At 36.8% G+C, this 16128-nt stretch overlaps 1 protein-coding gene across 1 annotated transcript in view; it reads right to left on the bottom strand.

The window, feature by feature from the left end:
* NFAT5 (nuclear factor of activated T cells 5) overlaps positions 1-14555 on the bottom strand; it is a 108400-nt gene extending 93845 nt beyond the window's left edge. Inside the window, exons 1-2 of the mRNA XM_090260367.1 lie at positions 14268-14555; positions 12521-12574 (exon numbers count right to left, since the gene is read on the bottom strand). Of these exons, the coding sequence (XP_090116493.1) occupies positions 12521-12574; positions 14268-14340 (127 nt within the window). The 5' untranslated portion in view covers positions 14341-14555. The remainder of the gene's footprint in view (positions 1-12520; positions 12575-14267) is intronic.
* Between the last annotated feature and the right edge of the window lie 1573 nt (positions 14556-16128).

Raw genomic sequence — 16128 nt, 5'->3', positions numbered from 1 at the left:
CAACCTTAAAAAAATGTAGAAACGATATTATAATAACAGCAGCAACTTATGTAGCTTATGCTAGGCACCATTCTAAGCATTTAACTTCTATTAACTCATTTAATTCTCACAACCCCAGCATGTAAATTTTATTATCAACAGCATTTTACAGATGAGGAAACTGAGGCATGGAGAAGTCAATTAACTTTTCCAAGCTGTCACACAACTAGTGAAAAATATAACCAGAACCTGAACCCAGGCAGTCTTGCTCCAAGGCTCCACAAAGTGGCATAGTAAATGTTCCTATATAGTTGGACCTTAAACCTTGAAATTGAATCTGCTATAAAACAGAGAATAGGGTCCCACAACATAAATTCTTAGCGACCCTATTCAATAAGCGTAATTGACTGAGGCAATAGAGAGCAATTTTAGAAAACAATTCACCTTTGAGGGTAGAGAGACTCAATGTCTTTTTACCCTTGGCCCAAAGTTAGCCAATTAAAAAATGTTTAACAAAACTGAAAAATAATTATGTGAGACAAATTTTTGTATCCTGTCAGGCCAAGGGACAAACAAGCCAGAAAAAGATATAGAACACAACCTGAAATTTATAGGACATTAAACTTAAAACATATTTTTATCTAAACCAATTTAGAATTTATTTTCTCTGTACAATGTTCTAACCAGAGACAAAGTTAGCTGTCAATGATAATTTTCCCATATTTACAAATTGAAATTCAACTAAGTTTTAACAATACAAAGAAGAAATAGTACTGTTCTGTCCCATAACAAACATTTCCCTGAGAAATACTGAACTTTGACTAATAGTTTTTTTAAATAAGTGCTCAAATCTAAAATTATTAGGAAACCACTTTATTGTATACCATAGCCCAACTGCCCGAAACAAAATTTGGCAATTTACTGGTTCATTCAGAATACTTGTGTTTAGGCACCTGATACTGAGCATTCATTAAAAATGGTACAGAGAAGTCCTACAAATGCCAAAGTAAGGAGCTTTTTAGATAACCTGGGGTGACAAAGCCATCTATAATGAAAGACAAAATATACAATGAAGGAATAATGAAAAACAAAGGAACAAAATACCATGAAAAACAACTTCCTGCAAAAGCCTTACTCTGAAGACTCAAAGGGGTGATTTGAATCATGCTGAGGTACAGACTCAAGACCTAAAATTTCTAACCAAAATTAGGGATATTGCTTTTGCTTTGTCTATTCCTGACTGTTTTAACTGATGAAACTTTTTTTACTCTCATTTTTATCAAATTTTATCCTTTCAATTTCTGAGTTTAAGTTTTATCTACCTCTAAAATTTTTAGCAATCCAAATGAGGAGTGCTCATCTGTCCTAGTACAGCACATCCACATTTGGTTACTAAAATGGTCCTCTTCTCACCATCCGGTCCCTTTATGAAGAGCTATATTTACTATAACCCATGATTTCTTCAATATGCAATTAATGGACAAGCAGATGAACAAAGTCCTACCAAAAAGGAAGTAAGAAAAGGAGAGGTCCAACACACAAAGGACTCTCCAATGCTCAGGTCAATCTTTGTTCCAGAAGTAGAGTGATGAAAATTAAGATAGTTCTTAATGGAAGAAATCCTAGAAACTTTTCTCCACTAATTTGGCATTTCCAAATGGATGGGGTTGTCTTTTCTGGGCAGTATGATAGGTTCCAACCTTAAATGATTTTTCCAGAAGAGCTTTTCTGTTTTATTTTCCTCATACAAGAAAGGACTGCTAAATTTTACTTCTAAATCTATTTGACTTGAGAGATTACAAAACATAATTTGCTTCTATGTTTGGTTGACACTTACTGTTTATGAAGCGGACTAGCGAACTGAAGGAATACTTCCTAGTATAGGCATATAAGAGAACAAAACACAATTAAATTTAAGAGAAAATCCACTTCTGGATTTACACACAAATAAGCAAACAAGGATGCTGAGAACATAATTACTCTACAGCTATGTTTCAGCTCTAGGTTACCTTTCTATTTTTAGAATTAGCCACCATCTCCCTTTTGAAGCTTGCCACCTCAAGCAGCCCATTATAATTCCACCAAATGAGTACAGGCCACCCTGATTACACACCTAATCTTAAATATGCTTAGGAGTAAGTTGGTTTCCATAATTAGGGGGAATACTAAGCTTACAGGCCAGCCAGGGTATCAATCAGGAAAGTATTACTTGGTAAAAGCACTAGTTGTTCTACAATACAAAAATTATTGTAAATTACCAGCATGCCAATTATACCTAAAACAGTATTTATTCATTAAACTTACTTGTGCACAGATTAATATGCATTTATTGTATGTTTACCAATAAACATACAAGTACCAGTTGAGATTAATTTAATTTTACTAAATTGAATTATGTTCATATCCTCTCATTTATTCTAAAATAAACTTAAAACTTGAGCTGTGGCAATAATCTAGAAAAACATCCCTTTATATAGAAAGTATTCTAGTAGCTGAGGACCATAATAAATCAAATTAAAGAGAAGTAAATTAAATACTTTGATGTTCACACAAACAAATGCTAAACTGCCCAACAATGCTTCTTACCCAGGTCTTGTGATGAGTACAATTATACATATATTTAATCTAGCAGTTATCTAGGGTACTCATTAACCTCTACTAACGTCTAATTAATAATATAAATACAAAGAAAATATCTTTTTGAGACTTAGTAGGTTTTATAGTTTCCATAGCTACAGAAGTCTGTCTCACTTCACTAACACAGCTTTTCTTCTTCCTGGCTCACTGCCACAATTCTGTGACATTTATTGGAAAACTGCAATCCTCTTGCTACTATTAAATACTATAAACATTTGCTTTCCAGAAATCAACAAAATGAATCAACCATGTATATTAATAGTCAAAAAATTTCCAATCTAAATGAGGCTAATGTGTCTACTTCATACGTTTTCACAAAGTCATCTGTAGTCTAGTCTGGCTCATCAAAAATTTGTTTTGATTATCCAAGATGTTGCACACTTAGTGCTGTTTAAGTTACATTTAAAGCTAAAGATTTTGGATCCCATGTAGAAAGCAAGAGAAATTCACACTTCACAAAAATATAAGAAAATCACAAAATGAATGACTAAACATAAAACAACTAAAATATATTCTGAAATGGGAAAAATGAAAATAGTCTCCTTTCCATGTGCCACCACACAATTATCTGTTTCACTAACTTTACAATACACTTTGTATATGTCAGACTCTTAAAATTAACTTTATAAATTTTTAACATATATTTTTGTGATAAAAATATACAGAACATAACATTTACCATTATATCCATTTTTTTAAAGATTTCATTTATTTTTAGGAAGAGGGGAAGGGAGGGAGAAAGAGAGGGAGAGAAACATCAATGTGTGAGAAAAACAATCAGTTGCCTCTCGCACACCCCCAGCTGGAGACCTGGCCCACAACCCAGGCATGTACCTTGACTGGCAATCAAACCAGAGACCTTTTGGCTCATATAGGTCAGTACTCAATCCATTGAGCCACACCAGCCAAGGCAGTGTCCATTTTTTAAATTATACAATTCAATGGCATTAACTTCATTTACAACGTTGTACAACGATTACCACTATCCATTTCCAGAACTACTTCATCATCTAAAACATAAACTCTGGACCCACTAAAAAATAACTCTCTATTGCCCTTTCCCCATTTCCCTTGGTCACCAATATTCTACTTTCTGTCTCGGTTCCAGATTCCTACCTCATGGAGTTATGGAATCATATAATATTTTCCCTTCTGCGTTCTGGCTTATTTCATTTACTGTATGTTTTCAAAGTTCATTCATGTTGTAAGATGTATCAGAATTTCATTCCTTTTTAAGGGGGAACAATATTTCACTAAGTATTTAGACACTTGGCTTTAATACATTCAGAGTTGTGCAATAACAACAATAAATTTTAGAATATTTTTATGACCCCTCTCCCCCCCAAAAAACCTCAAACCCTTAACTATCATCCCTCTAATTCCCCAACCCTCAATGCACCTCCAAGAACCACCAATCTACTTTCTACCTCTAGATTTGCCTACCCTGTACATTTCATATGAATAGAATTATATAATATGTAGTCTTTTGTGATTGGCTTCTTTCACTTAGCATGTTTTCAAGGTTCATCCACGTGGTAGCATGTATCAGTAGTAATTTGTTCCACTTTATGGCTGAATATTCTTCTATTAAATGGATATACCACATAAGGAGCTAAGTCAGACAAATACTGTATGATCTCACTTATATGTGTAATCTAAAAAACCAAAAGACAAAGAACTAAACTCACAGATAGAGAACAGATTGGTAGTTGCCAGAAGCAGGGGGTAGGAGGCACAGGCAGAAGAGGGTGACCAAATAAATGAAGGTGGTCAATGGTACAAACTTCCAGTTATAAGATAAATAAATTCTGGGAATGTAATGTACAGCATGGTGACTATACTTATCAATACTGTATTGTATATCTGAAAACTGCTAAAAGAGTATATGTTTAAAGTTCTTATCACAAGAAAAAATATTGTTACTATGTGTGGTGATGGATGTTAACTAAAGCTATTGTGGTAATCATGCCCAATATGTAGATATATCTAATCATTATATTATATATCTAAGACTAATACAATGTTAATATGTCAATTATATCTCAAAAATGTTTTAATTTTAAAAAGAATATTAATCATAGGAGTAAATGATTTTTTAAAATCACAAACAAAAACCCCAATTCTTCTGGACTTAAAAATCTCATAATTCGAAGACTAATCTCTAACAGAAAAAAAAATGTTTAAAAAGTATTCTTAACTCTTAACACAATTATTCCAAAAGTAGTAAAATAATACAAGCTTGGTAGTGTTTTAGATGCTATACTGCTCCAACGACCCTGAAGAAATTGAAAGCTAAAAAATTTCCATGCAGTGTTTCTGCACATGAAACAGATAGATACAGGTATTTAAAAATCTATCTATAAATAAGTCCTACTCCCCATTGACTTATGTGTTTAAAGTGAAGTTTGTTCCTGGAATATGACAGTTAAAAATTACAAGATTAATTTAATAGTTGTTGTGGGCTGGGGTTTGACAGGAGTGATCCTTACATGTACCCACACACATACCCCACTTCGCTGTACTAAAGTCCCAGGGAAAGTATATCTAGTCAAAGACTTGAGATGATATTGAGCAAATAGGTCTATTTTCAGTTTCACATTCACCTCATACTAATTGGTTATTCTGTTCTGTGGGGCACAGACTTTTGAAAACCCTTCTTAAAAATTAAGATCTACCTCTCCCCCGAAAATCCTCCCAAACATAGAGAAAAAAAATCCTGTTGGGAAAAATTATATTTTCTGATAAAGGCACAAGACATTTTTTTTATGTGACTAAGGTCACATCTCTGGCTTTCTCAATTATCCATGGTGGCCCTATTATCTATTAATTTAACCATTCTAGATTCTTTTTTTTTTTTTCAGTCAGTAACAAGAAAAGGAATGCTTCCATGAGTTTCCACAAGGTCTCAAGGCCAAACTAGAATTAAAATTCTTTTTTTTAATACCTAACACAATAATTTCAGGAAGTTCAGAAGCAAAGACCAACCATATCAAGAAATAAAACCAACTCCTGAGGTTCTATTAGTAGTTTTGTTTCTGTTGCTCATTTCTTCTCAAACTTAGGCTCTGAAACATACCAGCAGAATAGGGTGAAATGATTACTATGCTTCCATAAAACTACTGCCAAAGAAATCAAGAGTCCCGTGGCATCCTCCATTTCTAAAGTAATTCTCCTTAGACAGTGGCTTGCTTACCCTTGCCTTACTTTTCACTTACGAGTACCATCATCAGTTAACACGTTGCATACTGGGGTATTTACATGCCTTTTAGAAATGACGAGAATTCTCGCCACCCGTATGCAACGTGTTAAGACAGATGGTTCAACCAGAGATGTGCTGCAGCTAAATCTTAAAGACATCCATCAAAGTCAGGCAATGATTTGCTAATATTGAGTGTTAAAATATTTCCCAAAAGGGTTATCGTCATATTCTTTACTGATTTTTATGTGTGGCTTATAGAATTTCCCATTATTTTACAGAAGCTGTTTAGCTAAAGAATCCTATACAAAGCACTCCTTTTATACCATCTGGACAGTGGTAGAAATTTAGTAGGGCCCAAAGTGTAAATGCCAATTAAAAAATGTTTGTACTGTGCCCTGGCTAGGTAGCTCAGTTGGTTAGATCATTGTCCCAATACGCCAAAAAATCCCAGTCAGGGCACATACAAGAATCAACCAATGAATGTGTAAATAAGTGGAACACAAACTGATGTTTCTCTCTCTCCTTCCCTTTCTGGCTCTAAAATCAATCATTCAATAAGTAAAACCATTCATTTCTGTTTATAATATCAATCAACCAATCAATCATTTTTTTAAAATATTTTATTTATTTTATTTTTAGAGAGAGGAAAGGGGAGGGAGAAAGAGAGGGAGAGAAACATCTATGTGCAACAGACACATAAATTGGCTGCCTCTTGCATGTCCCCAACTGGGGACCTGGCCCGTAACCCAGACATGGGTCCTGACTGGGAATTGAACTGGCAACCTTTTGGTTCGCAGGCCAGCACTCAATTCACTGAGCTGCGCCAACCAGGGCAATACATTTAAATAATAATAATAATAATAATAATAATAATAATGTTTACCCTTTAAGAAAGTCAGGCTAAGCTCAAAATTTTGCAGTAAAATCGTCAGGTTTCAAATTCCAGCCTCCTCCACTAGCTATATGACCTTGGGAAAATTAATGAATCCCCTGTACCTGAGTATGGTCACTTATGAAGTAGGGATACTGATGCTATCTCATAGGAGTTTTCTGAAAATTAAATGCAAAAAATATCTATAAAATGCTGATACATACATTTGTTCAAAAATGTTTTCAATTATACTAACACTAAATTTATTATTCTTTCTTCTCTTTAACTACCAACATTATTTCTTTCAAAATGTCCTACAAAGATTGGTTTAAGTAGATTTCTTAAACTAAAGCTAAATTTATAAAGATAAGAAAAATCAACAATTTATTAGCTCACTATTAGAAGCTTTTCTGTTCTTGTCTCACCTTCAAAACTAAGTACCACACATACTAAAAGACTAACCACAACGCTTCTGAATAGGGAAGACACTATAAACGTTCATGGCTGGTCAGCAGTAATAACCATCACTTATTTACCAAGTAAATACAGTATTCCCCTCTTATCCAAGGGGGATGCATTTCAAGGCCTCCAGTGGATGCCTGACACCTCAGAGAGTCCTAAACACTATATATATATACTAGGTTTTTTCCTATATATTCATACATATGATAAAGTTTAATTTATAAATTAGGCAAAGTAAGAGATCAACAATAACTAAAAATAAAATAGAACAATTATAACAATATATTGTAATAAGTTGTGTGGATGTGGTCTCTCTCAAAATATAGTTTGAGTTGTTTATTTTTGGAATTTTCCATTTAATATTTTCAGACCACAGCTGACTATAGGTATCTAAACCACAGAAAGCGAAACCGCGGATAAGGGAAGACTACGGTATTAAAAGCAAGATAAAAAATCTATTTTTCAAGTTATTACAAATAAAAGTAACTGAAAAATCACATCTTCAGTTCAAATCACAAAAAATATAGACCCTTTATCACAACATCAGGTTTTATTAATAGATGAAAGCTGAAATTATTATCAATAGTTAATCCATAAAGAAAATATCTACCTTTTTATTCAAGTACATGTTTATAATTGATATATACCTTTTACACCTTTTATGACCTTGATTTTTATTAAAAGAGCAAATAAAATAGACATAAATCTTTTTACATACCCTGAAATAAAATCTTAGCGACAAGAAAAGACAGTAAGTTTAATAAGCAACATCTCTATTGAAAGATGCCTTTTACCGCTCTAAAGCTAACAGGACTACCCTCCGTCATTACATAATCAGGCCCAGCTGATGTCTTAGATTTATTTGATCTTTTCTTTTTTCTAATTACCTGTTAATTCTTAATAGAAAACAATCTGAGGAGTTAATTTTTCTAATAAAAGTAGCTTTTTATACAGGGTGGGGCAAGTAAACTATTAATTATTGTATTATTTTCCATATAAACAACTGTAAACCTACTTTGTCCCACCCTGTATATTATATTGATTACAATAAGAAATGTTTTTCTGTACTAGCACTTTCACGTTCTGGGAGACTCCTGGAATAATTACAGTATAGTCAAGAGTCAATTAAAAGCATGCCAAGAACCATCTGATTAAATATGAATTTCTATCCCCTTACTGTAATAAACAATGGAATTCTAGGATTAAAGAAAAGTCATGAAAGCAGACTTTAGGAAGAGACACAAAAACAAATGGTAGGAATTAAAGAGAGCTGGATCCTAGAAGCAAGAAGTTGAGGTGAACTAGCTATGACTTTTGTCACATATTTAAACTTCACTTTCATAATTATTTCCATAATGATATTTTCAGTTCATTAGGTATGGATCAATAGAAATTGATACTAAACAAGAATCTAACAGATTATTTTTAACGTTAAATCTTTTCAATAAGACATCTTTACGCATTTCATTATGTAAGAGTTAATAGTCTAACTACCTTACTAACATAGACCCTAGGAAGAGAATTAACTCAGGCCTAATGACAATTCAGAAATATTCCATCAAGTCAAGTAAGACATTGCTACTATTTTTAGGATTTCCATTTGTGAACTATAAAATATAATTATGCATGATACCATATCTAACAGACTGATGGCAATAAAAAAAAGTTATTTCCCTTAACTCACTGTAATATTTATTTTCTTTTTAAAATTTCCAATCTTAAATATTTAACTCATGTAGGTGTTTAGTTCTTATTTAACCAGTTCTTAAATTTGATCCATCATATAACCTAACTCATACTATTAAAAGCATTTTAAAAATTTAATCCATTTTTTATTACTCAATTTTTCCAATTTGCTTATTTTTCCTGTTTTATCTGATTTTCTACCATCTTATCTTACATCTCTATATTTCTAGAATGACCTGTTAATCTTATTTGTATACTTTTACATGGTTTAATTTTTATCTCAGTTTTTCATATGGCAAACAATATATGTCATAATCAGTATTTTTCAATACAGAAAGTTTAAGAAATGGTATCTTTTTCTCTGTAGTTGAACTTTTTCTCTAGGTACTCCGAAGAATACTAGCCTTAAAATCTAACTGTAAACCATCTTACTTTTTAAAAAAATATATAAACTATCTTCTTTAAAAGTAGGGAAAATGTAAAAATAGAATTAAAAAAGTAAACATTTGTAGCGTATACTTTTGTCCAAGATTTTTTTGCAAGTTATTTTTAAAATAATTTCAACAGTATCTCTTTTATTTATTACTTTATTAAGTTTCATGTATAATTATAGGGTCTTTAGAAACACTATTTTAATGGCTATTTTGATTGTCATTAAATAGCTAGATCCTTCCTTTTCCCATTGTTAGGCAATTATCACATTAAATTTAAAAAGCAGTAGCAGAACTATGTATGGTGATATAGTTAACTAGACTTATTGTGGTGATCAGTTCCCAATATATACAAATATCTAATCATTACATTGAATACCTTAAATACAATGTTATATGTAAACTATACCTCAATTAATAAAAACTAATTTCCACCTTAAAAAAAAAATAAGAAAGGAGGTAGTAGCAGGAAGAACTGGCGCTAATATGTGGGATACTTAATTAAATGGTAAAGAGACTTTAAATCTATTTTTTAAAGCTTAATAACACCCAACTGCAGATTTTCCTACTTCATTTCCTAAAGAAAGAACTTAAATTTGGAAAAAGTATGCATTATGGATATGGATGTTTGTTGTTAAAAATGTTTTAATTCAGCTAACATTTATTGAGCACTTACTATGCGCTGGGTTAAATGCTTTACATGAATTTGCCTCAACAACAACCTATGATGAAGATACTATTTATGCCCCCATTTAAAGATAAGAAGACTAAAACACAAAAAGATAAATAAAATGACTAAGCTGAGGACTCACACAAATGTTGGAACAGGGATTTTAACCCAAATCTGACTGCATGGCCTACACTTTCAACATAGATTAGAAATTATACTATTCACCACAAGCAGTAGCCTTCTGTTGTACTGTATCTTGAAAAGGGGGCAGAGGAGACATTAAGAGACTGTGTTAAAATAAATTAGAATAGAAGTATTTCCTGGAATAAAAGAATATTATAAAAATTAATATAAGAAACGTCACTATAGCCCCTGGCTGCTGTGGCTCAGTGGATTGAGCGTCAGCCTGTGAGCCAAGTGTCGCTGGTTCGATTCCCAGTCAGGGCACATGACTAGGTTGCATGTCAGGTCCCCAGTTGGGGGCGTGAGTGAGAGGCAACCGCACAGTGATGTTTCTCTCCCTCTCTTTCTCCTTTTCCCTCTCTCTAAAATAAATAAACAAATTATTTTTTTAATAAAAAGAAATGTCACTATAATACAGAAGTATTTATGTATGAAATGATGTCTGATATTTGTAGTAAAATACTATAGCTTGGGAAAGGGGAGAGGATAATAGGAACAAGATTAGAGATCCATTGATAACTGTTGAAGCTTGGTGATGGATATATGGGGGTTCATTATTTAATAATCTCTATTTTTATATATTCTTTGAAATGCCCATAATAAAAAGTTAAAAATAGAAATTGGTTGCATAGATTGAATATTTTCAGTACAGAAGCAAACACCTTTCTTACAATACCCTGTATCAAATATATAAAAGGACATATTTGATACTTACACATTTTATAAATCACTTATATATTTTATATATCATCTGTAAAAGGGTGGTCTTACTTTAAATATTTGAGTATCCTCTCAACCAAAATGAAAAATTAATGAAAGTATTTAGGAACAAACATGTAAATATACATAATAAATGGTTGCCTGCATTTCCACCTGCATATTAAGAATATTCGCTTAAATAATCAACACTTTTTTTCATCTTTCTCCTGCCTAATAACCTCTATGATTATGATGACACTCTCTGGTTTTTGGGCCAGAGAATGGATGGGTTTATACACACAAATATGACTCCACGACATGGTCACAAATTGAACAACATGAATAAAAATCAGAAATCTGTTTCACTAAGAAACACTCCTAATAATTCCTCAATCTAAGATTGTAGTTTCTTTTCATACTAATATATATCTATGACCATCTTGTAAGTATAAATATAATCAATAATTTGAGAAGCTTTTATATGCTCTAAATTATAGTTAAAACAATTCAGCTGATACTAAAAGAAAAAACCATTTATTAAGCCAGACATTTTCATACACATTAGCTCACTAAATTTAAGAGATTATATACATTTTTATAGTAAGACTATTAAAGTTTAAAGAGGTAAAATTACTTGCCAAGGTCACAGAGCTAAAAAGTAGCTAAACTGATATTCAAATTTAAGCTCAATTACAAAACCCACATTTTTCTCCACTATACCAGAGTACCTTATAGAAAGCAAACACCTACATTCAAATCAAACAAATATTTAGGATTTTTTTTTAGGTGGACAACAAAATGTTTAAGAATCTGAGCCCCGCCCATCACAGGGCACTGGCTACCTATATGTTTTACAGTGGCAGCTTGGCTTTGGGTAAAGAGCACTAACGAAAACACAAAAATCATTGTTTCTGCTAATGTGTGACTTCCCCTCCCCCAAGTCTCTTAATTTTAACCTCAGGTTACTCATCTTTACAATAGGGAAATGAATATCCTTGGATTCTAAGATTCAAAAATAATCTATGTGAAATCACTTTCAAATTATAAAGCCAACATAGACTTTTTGTCTTAAAATGCTAAAAACAATACGAAATAAAGTTTTCTGAAATAATTAAGTTCTTTGAATTATTCTACACACTCTTAACATTTCCAGAACTTTCTAAAACCCTTTTTTCTAAGCATAGCTCAATCATCATCTCTATTACTTGGCTTTCCTCATCTTTAAAAACAATGCAAAAGTAATGACATCAATGCTTTTGTAATAAATTATTAATATATCATTTTGAAATGCTTAGCATATAAAAGTTGTGAATTTTCAAACTACATATGTGTTTGGTGTCATTTAGTTATAGTTATGATCTTGTTTGAGCCTTTAAATATTCGGTTTGTTTGTAAAAAGCTATTTATTAAAATCTGGAATTCTAAGGTAGAACACCCAACACATAGTTTTTCAATGATTTGGGGGGGGGGTAAAGTGGGGGGGTTCAAGGCTACTCAAAGCATACACAATAACTAACAAGTACCACAAACACAGCAACAAAATCCACTGAAACATTCAGCTGCTCTAAAAGAAGGATCAGGCTTTTTAGGAGAAAACTACATTGTATGAGTTTGCAAAGTTTCACACTTTCTCCTTTAAACTCCATTTCAGAGAAAGCCTTTGCATACTCACACAATATGCTTTAAAATGGCACTCTGCTGACCTTCCAATAGTCCAGCTCTATGAAAATTCTGTGATGGGTGTAACTTCAGAGAATCTGAAAAACACAAAAAGCATTAAGTACTTTTTATGCTGAATGATTTTTTTTAAATTTTTAAAAAGCCAAGGACAGCTTACATCTCTTATATAACTGTCATGTAGTCTTACGAGTTAAGCTCTTATTTGTGGATATATTCTCTGCAAAAGAAGGCTGAATTGCCTCTACAATGGTCTCTATGCTAAACTTGGATTTTCATAAAGCATTTGTTTCATGGAAAATTATCTGATGATTGCTGCACAAATGGTGTTAATGTGTTGACTATTTTTAGTACCCAATTGTACCACATTTGCCTCCTCTAAGAATCATCTCTTGATAGCTTCTTCTGACACTCAAAGCTACAGTTATTTCCAAACTACTTCAGGTAACATTGCCCAAAAATCATCTTACAGGATGGTGGCTGCCAACTAAAGTCATCAGAGCAACAGACAATGGCTACAGTTACTAAGTAGAACTCTGTGTACAAACTCAGTCGTCAGTCTATCAGGTCCAGTACCTTCCAAGGTAAACCATCTCACTCGGATCCACTTAAACCATTTAAATATACGAATGTGAAGCTCAAGTCCCCCTCTTTGAAGGGGGTGAAATCAGCAGAGGGATACATCAAGCCAAAAACTGAAGAAACGCTGAATTTCTCAGGAACGAGGTTCATAATGGCACACAATTTTTTTAATATGATGAAACCAATCATTAATAACCCAGTTATGCCCCCTCCCAGGAGTCTAAAAAGTGGTGAAGAGTGCAGTGAGCGCATTTTGGTGGGGTGCCCCTTGCAGAGGGAACCTGTTCTAAAACATTCTTGTGGTGTCCAGTATAGGAATTTAACCCCTGTAGAGAGATCAGCTCAAGTATTAGCATTTCAGATCCTGGGAACCCCGTTCGGGCTTTAGCCAAAGCAGGTTTTAAATGGGGATCTCTGGCAATGCCCCCTCCCCGCCCCGAGCCCTTGAACAGCAATGAAACAGAAAATTCTCAAAGGACATCGTCTGTGCCTGAGCTGGCACCCCTGGGACGGGAGAGGAATAAAACTAACACACACAGAGCACCCCTGTCTTTGTAAAAGAGGGAGAAGGAAGAATGCCACAGAGGTGCCGAGGGAGAAGACAGAAAATTCGGGCCCTTCCAGCAATAAGATGACGAGGAAAGGCAGAGCGCCTGGTCAAGGGGGGCCGTCCCAACCAGGGGCGGGAGCGGACTAGGCCGGAGGGAGAGTGGGGTAAAACGACGACGCACAAACGACCTGGGGGTGGGGATCATGGTGACCCCGCACCCAGAACCAGCTCCAGGCCCCGCCGCCTGTGCGGGGGCAACTTTAATGGGGAGGATGGCCCCGGTAAGCGGAGCTGCGGCCCCACGCATCGCGGCGGCCCCGGCGCGGGGCCCAGTCTGGGGCGATCCCCGAGCAGGGGAGGCCAGCGCTGACTGCCCGAGGAGCGGGGCGGGCCGGCCAGGCCGAGGGGCGCTCCAAGCGACGGGTGCCTCCGAGACGGGGCCGACGGCACTTGGGCCCCCAGCGCAGGCGCCTCCGCAGGGGAGGGGCCGCTTCCAAGGTCTCCAGCCCCCATCGGACTCTCCCCATCCCCCAGGACAGGCCATCCCGGCCCAAGCGCGGCTGTCCCTCCGCACGGGGACCCCTCCGTTTCTCCGGGCCCTGCCTCCCCGCCCCCACGCCGCTGCCCCCAGCCTGACGCACCTCGCGAGTACAGGGACTTGGGCGATTCCAGGTCTAGGTCCGCGCTGAGCAATGAGATGAAGTCCGAGGGCATCGCAGCTCGACCCAGCCCGGCCCGAGGGCAGCGGGAGGGGGGCGGCGGTGGCGGCACCTCCTCTCCGAGACCACGGGCACCGAACCGGGGGCGTCGAGGCGAGGGTGAGGGTGGCTGCCGCTGCCTCCTCCTCGAGGGCAGTGACTCCCACCGGTCGAGGACCGAGGCGACGAGGTGGAGGGTAAACTCCACAGGGACTGAATCCTGGCGAGCCAGGAGCGGGGTTCAGGGCGGGGAAAGAGCGGGTGAAGAGCCAACGGGTCCGTTTCGAGCTTCTCCTGAGAGAAAACTGACGGTCGCCGCCACCGCCGCTGCTGACAGGAATCTGAGCTCCGCCTCCTGCCCAGGCACTGCGCAGGCGCGGAGGGGGCGTCCCAAAGAGGGGAAGAGCCGCGGCGGCCACCGGAGGGCGGGAAGGCGCGCCGTGGAACAGCATCAACAGGGGCTTCGCTTCCTGCCATCGCGTCGCTGGCTACCCGGGATGCTGTTCCTCAGCCGGGAATCGGTCGGGCCGGCTGGGAGGGAGGAGGCACGGGGGAGGGGGGAGGACGGGAGGTGACCTCGCCTGGGGTCCGGGGGAAGGAAAAGGTATTTGCACCGACCTGATGGCGGCGAGCCTGAGGCGGCCAGCGCTACGCGGAGCTGAGCGCTACAGACAGACCTGAGGAGCCGAGGTGTCTGCGCAAAGACAGAAAGGACCCCAGAGCCAGCGCGGCTGGGGCGGGTGGCTTGGAATCTCGTAGGAGAAGAGTTTCGTTGTTTGGACAGCCACCAGCCCTTTGGGGTTTTCATAGCAATGTCTAAATTGAGTTGGCCAAAGGACTGTCAAGCTCATTTCTTAATTAGGAAATGGAATACCATATTCTAAAGACCTCGAGTTATTGGTTGCTTTTTAATTAAAGGACCTTCTCTCCTTTCTCCTTTCCTTACCCTTCCCCCACTCCACCCTGTCCGACGTCCTTTAGAGGCTGAAAAATTTTTTTAATTGATTCTTCACGGTGGCCCAGTTTATTCAGAGTAGGAGATACAAGACAAAAATGGGATCATATGAATCCACCTGGCTGTTCTAGAGGGGGGAAAGGGGGGGAAAAAAACCCTAAACATCACTCTTCCATGCAGTTATTCATTTTTCACCTTTGGACTAGGCAAGGATGGAGGAAGAGCACATTTAATTGAGTTTTTGCTATTCCATTCCGTTCATGGGGCCAAAAGTTTCCATTGCAAAAACTGAAAATCCTCACCTACACCGCAGACTGTTTCCTGAGTAATAGATTTCTGAGAAATTTTTAATCAAGCTATTAAGGTACCCATTGGAGTGCAGGGTATGCATGTTGGCAAATAATTTTAACCTTGTGTAGAATATTGATGCCAGCAGCCACCTGGGCAAAGTTTTTTAAGATATTTGAGTTGTTTTTTATTTTATTATATTATCTGCAAAAGATAGTTACAAATCACAAAGAAAGCCTGTTGTAATACACACACACACTCTGATTGAGAGAGAGAGAGCCTTTTCCCCAGAAATTCAGGCAATTCATCTGATCTCGGAGTGCTGGGATTGGGAAAGAAACTTAACAAAGATGGCCCCAGTGCAGGTGTCTCTGGGCTGAGGCCCTTCGCAAAGCTTTACCTACAGACCTAGAATTTAAACTTGGGTCATCACAGTCTACCTGTCTTTCTATTTGAACATCTGATTCAGGTTGCCCAATTATCTTCACTGCATTCTGTATAGTAATTAACCAACCCTGTCAACATTTTCTTACTGTCAGAGGTAAAAAAGCTTTTTAGAGC

This window comes from Furipterus horrens, unplaced genomic scaffold, assembly GCF_987537825.1.
Source record: "Furipterus horrens unplaced genomic scaffold, mFurHor1.1.pri manual_scaffold_13, whole genome shotgun sequence".
In the NCBI taxonomy this organism is placed as follows: domain Eukaryota; kingdom Metazoa; phylum Chordata; class Mammalia; order Chiroptera; family Furipteridae; genus Furipterus; species Furipterus horrens.
Note: the sequence above shows the minus strand (reverse complement) of the source record. Positions and strands in the feature narration are given on the sequence as shown.